The sequence below is a fragment of the Harpia harpyja genome, chromosome Z (genome assembly GCF_026419915.1).
Source record: "Harpia harpyja isolate bHarHar1 chromosome Z, bHarHar1 primary haplotype, whole genome shotgun sequence".
In the NCBI taxonomy this organism is placed as follows: Eukaryota; Metazoa; Chordata; class Aves; order Accipitriformes; family Accipitridae; genus Harpia; species Harpia harpyja.
Genome location: NC_068969.1, coordinates 90,608,360 through 90,628,448, shown reverse-complemented (window position 1 = coordinate 90,628,448; position 20,089 = coordinate 90,608,360). Strand labels below are relative to the sequence as shown.

Genomic DNA, 20,089 nt, shown 5'->3' with positions numbered 1-20,089 from the left:
TCAGCTAACGGCAGATGAAAGTTGCTTGGGCTTGCATTATTGTTAGAATCTGATAAGATTCTTTTACTAAACACTTCATTGTACTAGGGCAGCATGTTAACAAATACAATCTAAAAGTGGGTAAGAAGGAGCAGCACTTCACCTTAAGTTGCTGAATTGATCAAGAATATAAAAATGGTATTCTGTTTTGTGGTGTGTTGTTTTTTTTTTTTTTTCTAATTGATGCTTTATTGTGTTTCTATCATAGAAATGAAGACCTAAAACAAATGTTGGAAAGCAGTAAAGATTCTGCAAAGCTGGATGCTATGAAAAGGATTGTTGGGGTATGTGATTTTTTTTTTAATTATCATTTTTATTTGTTAGGTATCTGTTCTTTTATTACTGTTTTTATTTCTTGGATGGGAATACTGTTTTTGCTTTACAGATCCTGTACCACATCAGCATTTGAATCTCTAAATCGTGTTTAAAAGCTACTGCGAAGTTCTTAATTTGGAATTCTGTGTAGAAATTGCTGTATCAAAATATATTCAGTCATATACTTTTAAAATATTTATGTAACTGTGCCAATATGCCTGTAAATAACTATTTTCTGTAGGGAGATGAGATCTTAAGTAGGAAATGGTTCCATCAGAGAAGCTTCAGTTGGTGTCTTAATTCAGCACAGAAATTTACAGGAGTAAAATGGCAAATTGCATTACTACTTTTTTAGATTATATAAGGATTTTTTTTTTTAATTGAGTCCATTGCCTATATATTTGTCTAAGTATTTCAGGTGAACAGTGTGCCCGTAGAAGTGATCAAATAATGTTTAACAACATTGTGTGTTTAAACCCTATAAACTAACCATCATGAAGTTGATAAAGTCCCTTTATTTCTTCTTAAAAGTCTTAGAAGAATGTGCTATGGAAAGCTGTTCAGTGTCCACTTGACCTCTTTTTTTTGGGACTTCTGCATTTGCTTTCTCTCATTGTTCCTTCAGTCTCCTCTGGATGTGGTTTTTTTTTTGTTTTGCTTGGTTATGTGGGATAATCCTATCGAAGCATGTACTGAGGTGAGTAGGTACAGGTTGTACCATGTGATTGTGTTCTTTCCTCTGACTCTAGAGGTAGCAATTTCTCCCTTCATTATCCTCTAGTGATGGAGATTTTACTCGAGCTGATTGTCTTCTGCTTTTGCCTTTGATCCTAGTCCTGCAGAGACATCAATTACTTACTGTATCTGGGTAACCTATCAACTACTATTTCATAACATCATTTAGTTTTTTTGTTTGGTGAAAGGTTTCTTGGTTCATCTTCTCCAGCGTGATGTGGGATTCCTCAGGGTTTGACCAGTGAGAGTCTGGCATTCAGAGGTGCCGTTGCAAGAAATAATGGCCTTTAAAAGTGCCATGGTTTCAACCAATGGTAACTTGCATTCTTCTGCTTCCCTCAGAAAAGATCTTTCTTCTGGCTATTACTGTGGGCAGGAGGGTTGGGGGAAAGTTGCCTGTTGCTCCCTTGGTTTTCTTTTTCAAAAAAATGGCCAGATCTTTATCTGTATTTGGAAACTGTTGCAACTGAATGTGTGTGTGTGTATATATGGGGGAATTAGAAACTATTAAGTTGGGGCAGCTTTACTAGATTGATTCCCCCCCCCTGCCCCAAACAATGCTGTCGTCATAAATGAGTGCACAATGAGCAAATGCACTCATTATGAATATCTGCTGCTGCTACATATTCAAAGCAGTTTTTAACAACTGTTTCTTTAATTTCCTAGAAAAGTATGATAGCATGAAGCTGGAGATGTGTAGTTGGCACTGATAGCTGTGGTCCTTGATGGTCCTAGGCTGACATGATCAGGCTCAAGAGCTCTTCAGCAAGGGAAGGCAGAACTGAATCGAGCACATTCTTTCTTCTGCTCCCCCATTTCCTAATTCCAGACTTTTGTCCTTTTATAAGGTCCCAGTCCTTGGTTTCTGTCCCTGCTCTAAGCACTGCGCAATGCTAGAAGAGCGCTACTTTCCCAGATGGCAGGAGGGACCTTCTGTTTCTTGGGTATTTTTAACTTGTTCAGCTGCTGCTTCTTTTCTTAAAGCAGAAACAGCCTTCTAGCTCGTAAGGTTGACCATTAGTTGACCGCAAGAAAGTTGTTGAATTACTTGATCCTCTGTTTTCAGTCTCTTCCTTATTTTCAAGGTATTTGCTGTTATCTTGTGTTTAAACTGTGTTTTGTAACAGACACCTGGTACCAACCTCTGGTTCACATAACAAACTGAAACAATGAGCTTTACAGGCCAGGACTGGGACCTTGCACAATTGGCATAAGGCCTTTGTCGTGGTTTAAGCCCAGCCGGCACCTCGAAGCTGCCTGCTCACTCCTCCCTGCCTGCCTGCCCCCTCCCCTCCCTCCCCCCCACCCCTTCCCCGCCACGGTGGGATGATGATGATAAAATACAAAGAAAAGCTCGTGGGTCGAGACAAGGACGGGGGGGATCACTCACCAGTTATGGTCATGGGGAAAAGACAGGCACAACTTGGGGAAAAAACAAAATCAATATAATTTACTGCCAATCAAATCAAAACAAGGATAATGGGAAGTAAAACCAAATCTTAAAACACCTTCCCCCCACCCCTCCCTCCTTCCCGGCTCAACTCGACTCCCGGTTCTCTCTACTTCCTTCCCCCGGCGGCGCAGGGGGATGGGGAATGGGTGTTGCGGTTAGTTCATCACACCTTGTCTCTGCTGCTCCTTCCTCCTCAGGGGGAGGACTCCTCACTCTTCCCCTGCTCCAGTGTGGGGTCCCTCCCATGGGCTGCAGTTCTCCACGAACTTCTCTGGCATGGGTCCTTTCTGCGGGCTGCAGTCCTTCAGGCACAGACTGCTCCAGTGCGGGCTTTCCCATGGAGTCATGGCCATCTTTGGGGGCATCCACCTGCTCCGGCATGGGGTCCTCCCTGGGCTGCAGGTGGGCATCTGCTCCCCCGCTCCCCTCCATGGACTGGGGGGGGACAGCCTGCCATCCCACCACGGGCTGCAGGGGCATCCCCTCCTCCCCCGCTCCTCCTCCCCCTCCTTCCTCACTGACCTCTCTGTCTGCAGAGGGGTTTCTGTCACATTGCATTCTCCTTCCCCGCTGCAGGTTCTTCTTAAATATGTTATCCCAGAGGTGCTACCACTGTCACTGATTGGGTTGGTCTTGGCCAGAGGCAGGTCCAACTTGAAGCTGGGGAAGCTTCTAGCAGCTTCTCAGAGGAACCACCCTTGCAGCCCTTGCCCGGCTACCAAGACCCTGCCACACAAACCGAAAACAGCCTTGTAGCAGTGGTGATAATTTTATTGTTGGGCACAAAGATGCTTGTGTGTTACCAGTTGTGTGCTTACATTTAGAGAGTTCTCAGGGATGAGATGTGTTTCGCAGAGATGAAAGGCTTCCTCTAGCCTTATTATTAGAGGAAAAAGGAACTCCGTTGTCACAGTATTGTTTCAAGTATCTCACTGGAATGCTCATTTTCACTAATTTTAGGTAGGTGAAAAAGCTGTACATGCCAGTAGTTTTCTTAGTCTTCACCTTCTTGAAGTCTACTAGAATCTTCATTTGTCCATATAGGTGTGATGGAAAGGTACCAAGAGAATACTGCTTATGGTTCCTTTTGCTGCTTCTTCCTCCTTTAAGGTGGTTTGCAAACTCTCTCCTCGGGAGAAGGAGATTCATTACAAATAAAACCAAATCTGTCTTGCAGACAGTGACTTTTAATAACACAATTTCAAGCATAGTAGTCGTCCAGTTTTGATCTTTCCACTCCCCCTCTTACATGAAGGTGTCTAAGCCTACCTTCAGCTAAAACCCTTACGTGTGACTTCTTCAATGATCAATGACATCTTTTTTTCTTTTTTTCAGTCAGTGTGTTATTTTTTTGTGTTTCTTCCTTATATGCATGCCATAAAATAATTGCAGTGTTTGGAAGATTAAGCAACACTGCTGGCTTAGAAATAAATTTGAAGTGTATAAAGAACCAAGTTTATTCTACAATATGCATGAAAACACAATAGCTGATATTTCTTTTAAAACATACACTGATATCACAACCACCAAGTTATTCTTGTTACCAGGTTTGGAAACCTGTCTAAAATTCTAATCTGGGAAAAAAAAACCTCAGTGGAATTTTGCTCCTGAAGGTTTCAGAGCATAAATTTAGGAAACAAATTCAAATGCCTGATTTCCCACAGAGAATTTCATCCGTGTCTCTGTGTGTGTGTCATGAAAAAAAAAAAGTTTAGTACAGCCTGACATTGCATAGGACTTACTCTAGAGTGAAAGTTTCTGTCTGTGCAGGAACTCCAGGTATATAAGACAACATGATTGGAGAATGTCTAGGCACAGCAACAAAAATGACATGATAGACCTTAGTCTTGGAAAGAACCATTATGTTCTTTCAGGTTAATGATCCATGGGCTAAGGAGGATTTACACTAATCGTTATGACTTAATGAGTCAAAATACACTCTTTTAAAAGACCCTAAATACATATTTACATGGTACACTGGAGCTATTACGGTTGATCAGTTAAATAATGCAAGTAATGCCTAGAGTCATACTGTTATAGCTTGTCAGGCTATAGGATCATCACTATTTTTGAATAATATAACTTCTGTTGCATCAAGATGATATGTTTGATAATATTTTATTCTATAATACTTCTCTGCAGTGCATCTTGCTGCTAAGTTCTACTTGACTCTGGTCATTCTGAATCTGGCATTTATTACAAAGACACCCCCAGTCCTGACAGCAGTGGTTTAATTTAGATTCTTAGTTAAAACCCCTTGAAACCCATACAATGTGCATGCTTCTTAGTTTGTCACTTCCTGTGCTTTAATATGACTGCAAGAAATAGTTTAAGATGTTAAGTTGGTTAAATTGTAATGTCATGCTGGACAGCTGCTCTTAAACCCTTTTGAAAGGCTTACTCAGTTATAGCTTGAACTGCCACTACCTTCTTTCTTCTCCTAGTGTCTTTCTTCTAACCTTCTCCGACTATACAGTTTGTCAAGGTACTGCTTGGTTTTGTGTTTTCTTGCTTTTGTTGCATGAGATCCTAGTTCTTTATGCCCTTAATGTGTTTATCAATGAAATACACAAACAGACCTGTGAGTTAGGAATATGAAGTTTAATCAGCTGTATAATCTTGAGTAATGGTGGAAATGTGAGATGGCTGTGAACAGCAGTACCTGCCCTGGCGGAGCTGGTGTTCCTGTGTTGGATCCCTGCACATTTGCTTGTCTTAGTGAGCACTTGTTCCTTCTGATTAGCTTGATGTTTGGCTGACTGGATCCTGCCCTTCACCATAGCTGGGAGTGCTCCGAGTCTGTATTCGGCAACACTGTAACAATATAACACGCTCATGAAGTTCCAGGGTTTTCAGCTCGGACATGACATACAGGCAGACACTCTGCTGGAGTTAGATCTAAGAAGTAAGAGTTGTGCAGCTGTAGTGTATACTGAAGTATTTTATTCCTTCTAATATACTTGGTTTCTTATAAATGACTTCTTTCTTAAGCTGTTCATACAAGGCTTGAAGCTAAACAGGGGTCATGTTGTTTGTGCTCTTTATTGAGACAATTTTATTGTTTACCACATGCTCTAGTTTCAGATTTCTCCAAGATCAAATGTGAAAACATTCTTCCTTTTTTAAAAAAAAAAAAAACCCACAGTGTGTTGACTGATCTTGCTTTTACCTTGTTTTTTGTTTTTGTTCTGTATAAGCACTTTAAGGCCTTTTGTGTTTAACGTGCTATGGAAAACAACCTTGCTTTGTTTTTAAAGTGTGATGTTTTGTTTTTTTTTTTTCTCTTGGTTTTGTTGTACACCAAGATTGTTCCAGGGAAAAGGAACAGGACTTAAACTTGTGTAACTTCTTTTTTTGTTGTTTTTTTTGTTTGTTTTGTTTTGGATAGCAGCTCCTAAAAGGTAATTATGTAAAGCTTTTCAGATTAGCAAGATCTTTGTTTTAAGTAATTTTTAAAGCATTAAAAATGATTTGCAGTCTAATGTGATAAAGTCCAGTTCATTGATTCCACCCCCCAAACTCGTAACCAGCCAGCACTGTGGGGTTTCATTGTATGAATAGTATCCTGTAATGTCTAATAGTTAACAAAAAAATCAGACTTCATCCTCAACTTCATAGAAATCAGGTTTCAAATACTGATCTGGAATAAATGCCTGTCTCTTTAAAAAAAAAAAACCAACAGCAAAACACAAAAACAAACCAGACAAACAAAACCAACAAACCATTCTAACGAATTATATTCTTAAATTACTAAGAATTGTCTATCTCTCTTTTTTTTTTTTCTTAGATGATTGCGAAGGGCAAAAATGCTTCTGAGCTGTTTCCTGCTGTTGTGAAGAATGTTGCCAGTAAAAATATTGAGGTATTCCTGTAGCTCATTAAGCATACTGTTATGGAAGATCTGTTTATGAAAATTTTATCTAATTGTATCTGACTTCAACATAAACCATAAAATCTCTAGTATTTTTTAATAGAATTTCTCAGGTTTAATTTCAATGACAGCATTATGGTAGTAGTTTAATGTGTAAATAAAGGAAACCTACTGGGTGATTTGGAGGGAGCAATAATAACTGTTTACATTTAAAAAACTGATTGATTAGGGAAAGTTTGCGGAAGTGTGTGTTGGTAATTTTGAGAAGAGGTACTATAGTTTATTTGAGGTGTGGCACTGCTTGCAAAGTTTGAGTAGGGATTATGCTATGTTATATTTGAAAATGTCTATTGCAGATCAAGGCTGAGAGGTAAGGCTTGGGTAAAAAAGTTTTCACTGTTCTAATCATGTAGTATATTTATAAAAGGAGTGTGTCAGCGTTAGGATTGCAGAGTGAGATCACTTTACCTCATTTAAACAAGTCATATGAATTCGTGGTTAGACAAAATGTGATGTTACTAATGAAGTGTGTTTAAAATAATTTTTTATTTCACAATACTTAGATGTTGATTCTTTTGATAGTTTAGTTTAGAAAATTTGTTTAATGCTTTATTAATGTGAATGCCTGTGATTCCAGAAGATTACAGAAAAGTGGCTTTCAAATCGCAAAATCTTTTGGAGAGATGTGACTGGGGCAGGAAAAAGGTCCCATCTTGAGCAGAGAAGAAATTTTTGCTAATATGCAGTGTAATCTGAAATCTTTATGTTACTTTTATGTTTTGCAAGATGTGGAGACTTTAAAGCAAAGCCATACATGTATCTTGGGAATATGACCTTACTCATTTATTTTGTATGAAGAGTTATGAAAGGAGTATATGAAGGGGCAGACAAGAACAATTTAAACTTCCTATAGAAACAGCTGATGAAGGACCTGAGTCAGAATCACCTGCGATAGTAGTTAATTTCTTGAGACAAGTTGCTTGTCTAAATTTATTCAATTTGCACTAATTTGTGTGACACTCTAATTAGAAAGATGATCTGTTTAATAATAGGTTTCAGGATTTCCGTAGATAAAAAAAATAGCAGAAATATAAGTTTTTCTTTCAGGCTGTTTACCATCCATTTTATTTTAGCAGCATAAGTGTCTGTTCTTGCCCCAGTATCAGGTCTTAGACACACAAAGTAGCTTGCTTCTGTATCTTTTTTTCCTGAATAAGAAAGCAAGAAAAAGAAAAAAAATCCATCTTGGAACTAGTGAAAATTCAAATTTCTAGGAAGTTAAAAAGTGGAGATTGTGTTTAACTATAATGTGTTTAAATCCACAGGCTTACTATGTAGCTTGAGGAAATCTAAAGCGGCATCTGCATTAAAGTTGTCCAACCAGAGGTTTTATAAAGAAAATGTTACTCTGATGCACACTACCAGTACTATGCACACACTGTCAGCTCCAGTGCAGAGGTGTCAGTTATAGTTGACTTGACAAATGAAATCTGGATGAAAATCACATCTGTAAGTTTGTAGTTTGAGCCTGCATAGTGACCAACTAGTATCAGTTTGAGGAAAGCAGAGTGGGCATGCAGTGATATTAGTTACTTCCTACTGCACAGGATTGTAATTTTGGAAAAATGCAGGAAATAGTGGTTTGAAGCACTGGGTTTTAAGAAGAGAATTCAATTGAATGCATGCTCCAGTTTTTCCCTCCTCTCCTAGAAATACGTACTTCAGCCTCTGTTATTAATGGGAACAAAAAGTTGCTTTTTCCCTGGCTTATGGCACTGAAGATTATATTTCCTGCAGTAACGACTTCAGCAAATTCCTGTCTCTCTCTACTGTGCTGCGATGTAGCAGTTCACAGATATGTCTGTTTTCTTCCTTGCTTTACATGGATGGAAAGTAATAGTCAAGTTTGAGTCTAATTTTAGCTTTAAAGAAGCTATTCTTATTTAGCTACTATTTTAAAACTTTGTTTTTTCCATTCTTTGAAAGAATGCACATATTTGGCTGAGGCCAAATACTGAGCTCTGGTAAGTTAAGGAGGCATAAGTGTGCAAAGATGACAATTCAGAGTCTTTCAGAACTTACTGTATTTGATTTTAGAAATTGTAACTATACTTTTAATAGTAAGTGATAAAAGGAAATGGGGCAAGGAATCAGACTAGTTAAATATTCTCTTCCTCTTTAACTTGTGTTTGTAAGTTATGGGTACTCGAAGTCCAGTTTTGAACAGAGATACCTTACACCAAAGAGGAGTGCCTTGAACAGTATTATTTATCTTGAGTGCTTTTAACTGTTAGGGCTGGAACCACTAGCCCAACAGAGGCAAGACTGCCCTAGCTCCAGGCTTCCAGCCCAACCAGTAATGAGTCTGGGAGCATATTGCTGGTAGGTGTGCACATGCACATGTATGTTTTGTGTATATACACAGAAAAGAAATACATATGTAGAGGCAGCCACATAAATTGACACGGGGTATTCACATGAACACAGACAGCACCAGCAGCTTGGCCATTCAAGATGAAGGTCTGCTAGTGGGAATGTATGTATACATACATATGTACAGTGTGAATCCATCCAACAGCTGGGCTCAGACGTGGTCTACCCAGGGGCTGACCCCTGGATCCCAGTCACTCCTGTTGCTGGCACCTGGACGTATGAGCCCCTGTGGCTGCAGTGCTATTTCAGTTGCTGGTATAAACTGCTGTACGCATATGAACACATGTAAACCAGGACTCCCCTTGTCCCCAAGTAGCTACCCATCATGGTCTTGCCCTTAGACACACAGGTGTGTGCACATGTGCACGCACACAACTGGACCTGCCCAGAACTCCCCTGGTCCTCTTCTAGCCAACCCCCTGTGGTTGTGCCCTTGAAGACATGCACACAAATGCATGGTTCTTGCCTCTAGACACCCACAGACCATCTGGTTTTGCTGGCCGCTGAATGGGGCTCCCCTGGTCTATGCCATAGCCAGCTTCTGTGGTCTCACCCTTAGATGCTCATGCCCTTAACCTGCCTCCTTCCCAGGCCATTTCACCTACTCGCCAGCTAGTGCAGCTTGGTCCACTGGTACAGCTGCACCTATTCCAGTCACTGGCACCACAGACACATGGGCTTGTGCTTGGTTTCATATACTCCAGTCTTTTCAGTCCATGGGCCCTCTGGCCTGTGTTCCCAGTGCAGGTGCTGGCAGCCAGACCTTCACTTGTTCCAGGTGCTGGCCACCATGGATGTACAAGCGCCTATCACTTGAGGTCCCTTTCCAGTTGCTGGATTCGTACTTAAGTCCCCTCACTCTGGTCTCTCTAGTTGCTGGTGCCCATGGACACATGGGCCCTCCAGCCTGCGTCCTGACCGTAGTTGCTGGCACATACGTGCACCTTAACACCGAATAGAGACTACCTCACCATGGAAAATAGTTAAAAATGGAAATTACTGAGAAAATACAACAGGCTGTGCTGATCACGTGCAGGCCACGGACGGGGAGTTGTACAAACCAGCGAACTGTTTAGATGTGTCCAGACATTTTTATCTGCTTATCTCTGTATTTTCCCCTACTTGTTCCTACCCAGATCACTTAGATTCCCTCTACTTTTCCTTCACTTTGATTCCTCCCCAAAACATCCCATAAGTCTCTTGTGCAATCCTAAAATACTCTTCATCTGCATCCCATACCTGTACACAGAAAAGCCCCTCAGTCTGAAAGGTGCTCAGGTGTTGACCCTTGATGGGTTTAACACCTGGACATAGGAGCTGAGGCTCTCTTGAGGTGGTCCTAGGAGGGTCCTGGCAGGGTGTCCTATCCTCGGAGTCCTAAATTTGTGTTCCTTCCTACTACTGTGTCTCTCTGCACCTCTGGGCTGATGGTTCCTGTCGTGGGCTTGGGAGAAGCTAGGGCAGGATATTACTTGCAAACACCCCTCCACCCCCTTTGTATCTCTGTGCTCCTTTGTGGGTATGCAGACAAGGTTTCATCACATAACCTAACATTAATTAGCAAAAGCCTTTCACTGCTTCTATTTTATGGGCCTTTTCTTATATTTTAAAACAAATAGTTATGTGAATTCACATGTCTTCCTCTGTGCTGTAGTTAAAGTTCCCTCATTGCTTATTTTTCCACCATTTAGTGCTAACATACTTGTGAGGGAGGAGATTGTTAAACTGAAAAGAGATCGGGGCATTCAGTAAAGCCAGCTGACTAATTTCTTTATCAAGGTTAGTTAGATGACAATTTTAGGTCATAATGTAGCTATACTTAAAGCCATCTAGTTAGCACTTCTGGGTCTTGGAAACCTTTATCATTGTCCGGTTTTTAGGGTGCTTTTGAAATGATGACAAATCACTGGGTTAAATCAGATTCTTAGTACATTGATCCTGATACTGCTTTCAGAAAATGTTTTGTCAAATTTTTCCCTGTCCTTAAGAATTCTTACACAAATCTGTCCATACAAATTGCTACAATGCAGTAGCATAAAATACATCAGTTCATCTGAGTGACTTTGTCCCTGGAGTGACTTTCCTGCCCAGAAATGGCTGCTGGGTTTTTTTTTTTAATCAGGGCTGAATGCTCTGGTACAGGGAAATGGAGGTGGAAAAATGGTAGAACACATTCATTTGTTTTAAGAGAAGCAAAGGGTGTCTTACTGTTTACAGAAGTGCCTTGTGACTTTTGTTTTTATAAGTACATGCTGACCTCAACTTGAGTACGTGCATCATGTCATGGATGGTAAGGATACAAAAAGTGACCTAATAAACAATTGGTGATATAGAACAAAAATAAGTCTTGGTCAATAATTCATGGAGTTTGATGTGCTTATATTGATAAACTAATTAAACAAATCTGCCTGTGTTCCTCATGCCTAATGTGCCCCTGTTATGATTAGTTTTATAGAGAGGAGCATTTTAACATTGAATGAATGTAAATGGTAAAAGAATAGTGTAGTCACGAAGCTTTAAGTGCTTCCATTTCTAGTCAGAGAGTGGTTTCAAGGAAAGAAGGCTTTCTTTGCACACCTGCAGTCATTCAGTGCATAGGCCTCTTGCGGTCAATGTTGATTGCTGCTTGTCTATAGCTGAGGAGCAAATAATTTAGTATGGTGTAACCTTCTGTGTTTTAATATTATGCTTTTTGTCAGAATTGGAACAAAGATACATCTTCTGATAGTGACAGTAATTACAGCACAGCTGTAGTTGAGGGTCTTTCAGAATTTTCCATTATGAACCCCAGTAGTCAGTTTACAACTCAAATGTAAAAAATGTTTTCGCTGCTTCCTGGGCATACAGTGGCCATGAGGGGGTAAAGTGAACTAAATTGAATACCCTCCTCCCCCCAAATCATACTGAGGTTTTCTTATTCTTTGAACATTGCATCCTTTGTAGCATGCTTATATTGGATACATCTTTTGAATGCTTGTAGTCAGGCAAAGGTGGATCTAATACCCTTTGCTTTTGTCCAAGACATAGTCAGAAGTGTTCTTTTAATCAGATTTAAATAGTGTAAGTTACCACACTTCAGCTGGAAGTTGTATTCTCTTTCAAATGTGTTAAAGTAATTGATTTTGAGTTTCAGGGTAAAGTAAAATGGACTTGTTGAAATCCTTGGCTATTGGAGTTTAATCTATTTTCCATAGGAAAAAAACATGACAAATGCTGAGATGCTCAGTTGTCACATGTCAACTTCTTAGACTATTCAAGTCTTTTATTTACTAGTTGATAATATAACGCAGTATTTGTGTTACTAGCATTCATCTGACTGTATCATTAATTAGGTAATATTGCAGCACCTCAGGGAGTTTCTATTAAAAGAATTAGAGTAATTCATAAGACGTTTGAGAAGCATGTGAGTACTCCAGTGTTACATTAACTCTTCCTTCAAAGAAGACAATGTTGATGAAAATGTGCAATCTAGGACTTAGTTTTATAGAATTCTAAAACTTTCTGATAATGAGTTCATTGTGTTTTTCTTTTCAGATAAAAAAGCTTGTATATGTTTATCTGATGCGATACGCAGAGGAGCAGCAAGATCTAGCATTATTGTCCATCAGTACTTTCCAGCGTGCTTTAAAAGTGAGTGACTACTAAACAACATTTCATAGAGAATTCTGAGCTGGTATCACACAACTAAAACATCTGTGTAAATCTGTATCTGATAAAGTAGTTTCAAGTTATATCATTGACAAAGTTTTTTGTGCTACTTCAAACCTCGTCAAGGAGCTAAGCCTATGTGAAGTGAAATTGCTTCACTAAAGAAAAGCAGCAGATCGGTGCTGTCAAATTCACATGCCCAACATTTAATTTCTGGAACGCCTTTTCACTTTCCAAGGTAGCTTATGGATGTAGAAAGAAGACACTGTTATTACCCCGAACCACCTGTGTTCCTTTTACACATAGATCTTTGTATACAACAGAGAATTGGAACATAAGGAAGATAGTAGTACCTAAATTAAAATATTCAATGTGTTGCACATGCTACTTTTAATAAAAAAGCACTGGAGAAATAGGATTTTGTACTGTTTTATTTCAAATTCAGATCACAATGGGGAATGGGATTAGAGAACAAAGATTAGGATTGCCTTTGAAGTGTGACCATGGAGAAAAGAAAGATTACTAAGTCTCTGTCCTTAAATTTGGCCAGTTTTTATAATAAGAGAAGGTTGGGTTTTTTTCTTGTACGCTTCTTGTAAGGCTACTCCAGGTTCATAATTAATTTCTGTCATGTCACTGACCCAGACCTTGCATCTTGTTGGAAAATGTTGCAAACAGAGCACCAGGTGTGCAACTGTAGGAGCATCCCACAACTGACTAGAGAGCATTCTGCCCCTTTCCTTCCAGCTTTTATCTCAACGTTATGTGTACTACCTTTACTATCTGTGACTGCCATGAAAAGCTAAAATTGAAGTGACTTCATATCCTGTGTTTTTAATGAGATATGTATACAGTGAACAGATTTCATGGCATAACTTTTTAAAAAGCTGTGGATAGTGGGAACAAAAGGAGAGGGGATAACTCAAATGTTGTGGCTGTGAGTAGCTCAAAAAGAAGTGGTGGTGTGGCAAGGAACTAGACTCCAAGCTAGCTGAGATTTTCAGCAACTAAGGAAATTACTAAGCCTGCTATGGAAGATAGGCAAATGTAATTAATTCTCTCTGTTCATTTTTTATAACGTTTTGTTTCTGGTTTTGTAATGAAGATTATAATTTGGCTTTATATGTGGAGATTTTTTCTCTCTCTTTAGGAAGAACTTTTTAATGTATTTTAAACTTGTCTGATTGGAGATGTTCTGGTAAGAACAAGCAGTTTTTCCAAAAACTGTCAAAGTGCGTGCTTTCACCATCCAGATACTTATTACTCAGAAGCTGCTAAGATGTAGGAATTTTGAGAGTTTAGATGAACTGATTATTAAGTAATACCAGTCTGAAAACCCGTGTTGCCAACTCTCAGTCCTTGAGAGAAATGTTCTTTGGGAATTGCCCTTCTGGTAGACAGTACACTGAATTAATGCTGCTGCAATTTCAGTTTGCTAGATTTTAGAGGATTTACTTGATTAAGCAATATTTTTCCCATGTGTCGTAAGCCCATGATTAATGGACAAGGTTTACATAACAGTTCCTCCAAATACAGATATTTTGTGCTATTGTTGGATCTCCAAGCTAACCCTAGCATTACAAAAAGGGAACAAGTACTGGGATGAAAGAAGGGAGGGCAGGAAATAGAAGAAAGTCTCAAAACATTTAGCTTAATATTTTGACACATTCTTAAGAAAATTCATTTTGTTACTGGCTTCCGTTTATATCTTGCAGTAAAGCATAAAATGGATGTATTATCAAGAACTTGAGTAGGAGTGTTGTAAATGAGAACCACATTTTCATTTGACAGTTCTTACATTTAAGTAATAAAACTGAGCTAGGTGTGTTTTTCAGAATATCTGAATTCCACTTGGATTGCAGAAAATGTTTCAGGTCATTAAATAAAATTTTAGTCTTTTTTATCCATCATTCCCATATTTTGCTTGGGAAAGTGAATTATGTTAATGTTTTCCTTTGCCAGATTTCCAGATTTTAATAATATTTCAATGTTTTCTTTCTTGCTTTCTTTAACTTTTTTTGGTTGTTGAAGGTTTCTAGTGTGAAGTTTAGCACATTTTTCTTATTAGTGTGGCCTTAGCTTGCAAGCTTGACTGATAGTCAGATAAATTTACATGTTTTAATGTGTGGTCACTAATGAGTGTAAACACTGCAGAGAATTTAATGATGCATTTCTGCTCTATCTTATTTTATTTCTCCCCTTCTCTCCCATTCTTTAGGATCCTAATCAGTTAATCCGCGCAAGTGCTTTAAGAGTTTTATCCAGTATCCGTGTCCCAATTATTGTTCCTATTATGATGCTTGCTATTAAGGAAGCATCTTCTGATTTATCCCCTTACGTGAGGAAGAACGCAGCCCATGCAATCCAAAAACTGTATAGGTAAGTGATTCTGACAAATACTGAAAAGCAATTTTAAGATAGTTGTGGGCTACGTTTATTAAGACTACTGTGGGATTGGCGTGTCTCAGATATAAGATCTATTTCTTAAAAAGTATAAAGTGTGTACACATTCCGTCACTCAACTGATTTGATTGGAATGCAGGCAAGTCTCTTGCTAGAATAACAGGATAACTATGAAGAGGTACAAAAAGAAACTGATATGCTATCTTTTGTTTTTAGTATACCAGTTATTGCCATCTGTGTAGCAACTGTTTCGATGAGTATTCTCAGAAACAAAGATTTCTGTGTTTAGTGTCTGTTTCTTTCATCCTGAAGGCATTTGCTGTAGTGTGCAGTACAGGTGACAAATGAATACTAACTCATAGAAATTTTATCTATGCAAATCCAAATCTTCTTTCCTCTTCAGAAATTCTTGTTGTGGAAGAGTTCTTATGAAGAGGTGGGTACTAGTTTACACAGGTGGGGGCAAGAGAACTTGTACCTTTCCAAAATAACGGCAGACATTTATTCTACTACTTATCTTTTATTTCGCCTATGCCAAAAAGAGGAGGGTGAGAAGTGTTAGGGGTTCCGAATCAGGTAGCCTGAGGCTGCTGCAGTTCCATGCCTCCTCAGACCAACTAGTAGCGATGCTGAGCATGTGTTCCTAATGGGCACATACACACATATACAACATACGTGTATGCAGCCAGCTATACAGATCAGCACAGACAGAAAACAGCACTCATGCAGACAAAACTGGCGCCAACAGCCTTATCCTGTTGCACGCTCTGGCTGATCAGGATGCAGGCCCATTAGTGGACCTGTATATGTACAGTATGGATCCACCAGTAATGGTCCTCGATGCTTAGTCTTTCCAGTAACTGGCCTTACATCCCCAGTCTCCCCAGTCACTCGCACTTTCACGTAAAAGCGCACAATGCTTGCAACCCCACTGCACTTGCTGTTACAGACCCCCTGGGTCAGACACACACATGCCCATACCCTTTCACTCAGACGCTATGAATCCCACAGTAGCTGGATTTAGACACTCAGACTATGCAGTAACTAACCCTTATATCCCCTTGTCTCCAGTTGTCTCCTGCTGAGTAGAGAGGAAGAGGGAAGAGGAACACTGAGACTGAGACACACAAATGGGTATCTCAGTCAACCTCCAGGCCTTACAGTCTCTCCAATAGTTCGCCTGTATGCCCTGGTCCCTCTGGTAGCCAAAATCTCCAGTTGTTTCACTCAGAGACACACACACATGTCCAGCACAGACCTATGGCCCCACTTCAATATCTGGCTTCACAAGGCACCTAGTCTGGCTTGATAGTCTCCAGCAATCACACACTGACATACGTACTTACTCCAATTGCTGGTGCTGCAGTTATACAGGTCCCTATAACCCGTGGCCTGACTCCAGTTGCTGGAGTTTAGATCTTCATATTGCACATGCACACAGAATAGAGACTGCCTCATCCAGGAAAATAGTTAGAAATAGAGTTTAATGACAAGACAGAACAGACTGTGGTTATTAGGTACAGAGCATGACCAGACAAGCACTCTGAGCAGCAAAGCATTTACATACAACTGGCTCCTTTTATGCACCTATCCCTCTATTTTCCTACACTTGTTCCTCCTGAAATCATCTAGAACCCTCCCTTTCCCTGCCTCTAATTTCTCCCATAAACATCCCATAGTAAGTCTTGTACAATCCCAAAATGCTCTTTCTGGCATTGCATAGTAAGTCTCATAGCCCTGTAGCTAGTAACACCCCTAAGTCTGAAAGGTGCTTTGGAGAGCCTCTCTGTCATGATAGGTTCATTTTTAGGACCATAATGCTGATGGCTTTTCCGTGGCAGCTTTTGGAAGAACCTGAGCTGGGGCTTCTTCCTTCTGGTGATTTTGTTTGGTTTTTTTGTTTTGTTTTGTTTTTTTTTTAAATGAGCTGAGTGCTTTCATCTGATGGCCCTGGGAGTAGCTGGGTCAAGATGGTATTGGAGTTTCTACCACCTCTGTACTCCTCTGTATGCAGAGAAGCCTTTTATCATGTAACCTAACAAGAGGGAATGGATTTTAGTCCTTTCCTGCTATTTGAATAGTTTAATTTTTGTTAGCATCTGGTTCCAGCACAGAAAAGTCTTTTTGGCCTGAATTATTCTCCATACACAGAATATGCTTTGATTTCCTGATAGTATCAAAACTATTTGGAGGAATTTGGCAGTAATGGTCTATTAGTGCCAGCAGGGCGCAGCAGTATCTGGACAGCAGGCTAGTCCACGAAATTTTACCTTAAATTGATGCTTCCATTTCTTCTCTTCAGGACAGGCAAATTTTATTTTACTAGGCCAGATTAAAGAGTTTATTAGTGATTGCTGAAAAACTGGAAGATGACGAAATCTAATTTGATTACTATAAGACCTTTTATCCATCTTTCATCCAATCTCCAGATATGATTGCATCTTCAAATATAACTTGTGTTTTTTTTATCTCTGGTTCATATGGTATCCTATGCTTATATGATGTCAGTGGCAAGATTTTGAAATCATCCTTGCAAGTACCACAAAAAGGTGGGGTTTATGGTAAAAAAATTGAGCAGCATAATCTGGAGAAACTGGCTTCACTCCCTTCTAGTTTCCATGAATTCCTGACTGGTAGTAAAATGGATGCCTAGCTCACATAGCAAAGGAAAACTAATGAAATTGACATTCTATAAAGGTTACCTTAATGGTTTAGAGGGCCTGTACATCCTTCACAAGTTTTCACTTCATGCAAACATCCTAGACATCATAGTGCAAGTTTTCAAACTGCTGTAGCTGCAAATTCCACCTTACCTGGACTAGAATAAGCTCATGGTTACTTGTGAATGGAGTTGTAACTAACAGTTGTGTCCTTGGTAGTAGGATTTGGGAACTGCTTATAGAAAGCATGAGAACTTTTATTGTCACATTTTCAAAATTTACTTGTACAAATGCCATATCTGATAGCACTGGTTTACCGCAGGACCAAGGGAGAGAGTGTAGTTTTCTGGATCACTTGAAGAAGCAGCAGTACTGGGAACTGGTGAATAGGCTATTGAATTAACCTGTCCACAGGCAGGCCCAGTTGGCTTGCCTGCAAATACGAGTCTTTAATGGGCAGTCTCAGCAGATGTTTCAACAAGGATCACAACTGGTAGCCCCACAATTCAGTGATAGAGATCACATACTGGTAGCAAGGCTGTCTTTTGGCCTATTTGTAATGAGCAAGTAATTTCAGAAGACTTGCTGTGAAGTTGTTCAAAATCAGAATTCTGAAGGGGATAGATTTTTGATGTGAAGATCAGTCAACAGTTTATATACTTTCCCACATCTAATTTCTCCACCTCCTGCAAGCATTTGAGTAAGAAGGAGTAACAGTTTATTCTAATAGTGCCTGTACGCTCCATTTACTTTTTGGTTTCTATGACTTCTCTACCTGTTTGGTAGTCCTGTATTCAGTTAGTGCTCCAGTCAAACATCTGGATGTAGGTTCAATACTCCAGTCTTCCTTGCTTTCAGTGTCATGGTGTTTGGATGGATGTCTGACCTAGAAGAGCTTGTTCATTCGTGGTTCAATCAGTCCTAACAGCAGGAAGCTTACATATCAAACAGAAAATATTTCAGGCATAGCATGAACAGCAACATTTGTGCCCAATGCAATCAACGTTGCTAGGTACATTGAAGTAATTTTATCATTGAAAATGTCAGATCTCTTGGTTATTTCACTTAGAGTGCATTTCAAAGCTATTAGTATCTTCTGTCTATCAATAGAAAACTCTGTGTTTTGCACTTGCACTTACTTTCAGTGAGATTTGGAAAAGGACTTTTTAAAAGTCCCATCAAACAGGACTTTTTAAAAGTCCCATCAAAAGTCCCATTTAATAGTCCACATCAAATAAAAATCTATTATTAATAGATTCCATACTATTACTAGTAGATACCATAATGGGAGCAGATCACTCTGAGCTCTTTAGCCTGTTCTTTTATTTTCTCTCCAAGAATGCTGCATTCCTCATCTGAAACATCAGTAAAGAGGAAAGGGAGGAACGTGAATTCAGTTATCAGAGCCCTTACTGAAGATTTTCTGGATCACATAACAAAATTGATATTTTTCAAAGTTTCTTAGTAACAAGGACTCACTTCTTTCTCTCTTTAAATTTTATACCAACTATCAAAATTTGAAATAAGGCCTATTAGAAAGACTTTTGGCTTTTCCTCTGAGGGTTTTGGTCCTTGGCAGAAGATCCAGTAAACTTTTTTTGACAAGAATAGAAGTTGGAACAAAAGGTGATCATAAAACTACTTACGGAACAATATGCTGTTGCTTTGTTTATGCTAATGGTGGCTTCTAACAAAGTTTTGTTATCCATTTAGCATGTTCTGGTATTGCTAGGTATTAGAGCCTTAGCAAAGTAGTATGCAGCTAGTTATTCACTTTGTGAATCTGTAGCTGGAAAGGATATACTGTGTGCGTTACGGCAGTTCATCACTCAGCATTAAAACTGAAGTGTAAAATAATGACCAAATACTTCCTTACTTATCTGCAATAGTATCCACACTGAAATGACTTTTCAAAGGCATAGAACTACCCGTCTGTATGGCACTTTGTACCTACTTTTTGTATTTTCTTCTGCCTTGGCTTTGAATTCTTCCATGCTCTATAGATCCATGATGAAGATGTAGCTGGAATGAAAAGTTGGTCCTTACCTACCTAAGAAGCAAGGTTGACAATAATTTATGTTCCTCGCAAATTTTTCTCTGCTCTTTGAATATGAAAAGGATGTACAAAGATTGTTATTTGCAACTTTTGTTTTTCTTCTGTTTCTACTATTTATGTAGGACTTCAAGCAGTCTATTTTTCATTAGCTTGCACATGAACTTTGTATAGGTACACTTGAATACAATGTCCAAATTTTTGAGTTCCAATACTTCTGACTAAAATTAGTGAAGTTAACTAAATGTATTCTTGAAGCATTATATTGATAATTAGATAATAAAGGTATTGTTCTGCTTTGTCCTGATGTTCATTCACTGCTGAATTCATTCATACTGAAAGTTTGTTCCGCAAAAGGAGTGCGATCCTTGTGGCTTAACATCTGAAGCTCAGTCAAGTTCTCCCTAATTGGTTGGCCTGCCTTAATGTTTCTTAAATCCTAAAATTTTTATGAGTTTAAGTATTAAGACTCTTATAGA

At 39.2% G+C, this 20,089-nt stretch overlaps 1 protein-coding gene across 3 annotated transcripts in view; it reads left to right on the top strand.

Moving 5' to 3' along the window:
* Window positions 1-20,089, top strand: part of AP3B1 (adaptor related protein complex 3 subunit beta 1) — a 164,506-nt gene that overhangs the window by 12,460 nt on the left and 131,957 nt on the right. For all 3 annotated transcript variants that reach the window (XM_052775967.1, XM_052775968.1, XM_052775969.1), the window contains exons 2-5: window positions 248-323; window positions 6,330-6,404; window positions 12,381-12,476; window positions 14,713-14,873. In XM_052775967.1, coding sequence (XP_052631927.1) covers window positions 248-323; window positions 6,330-6,404; window positions 12,381-12,476; window positions 14,713-14,873 — 408 coding nt within the window. The remainder of the gene's footprint in view (window positions 1-247; window positions 324-6,329; window positions 6,405-12,380; window positions 12,477-14,712; window positions 14,874-20,089) is intronic.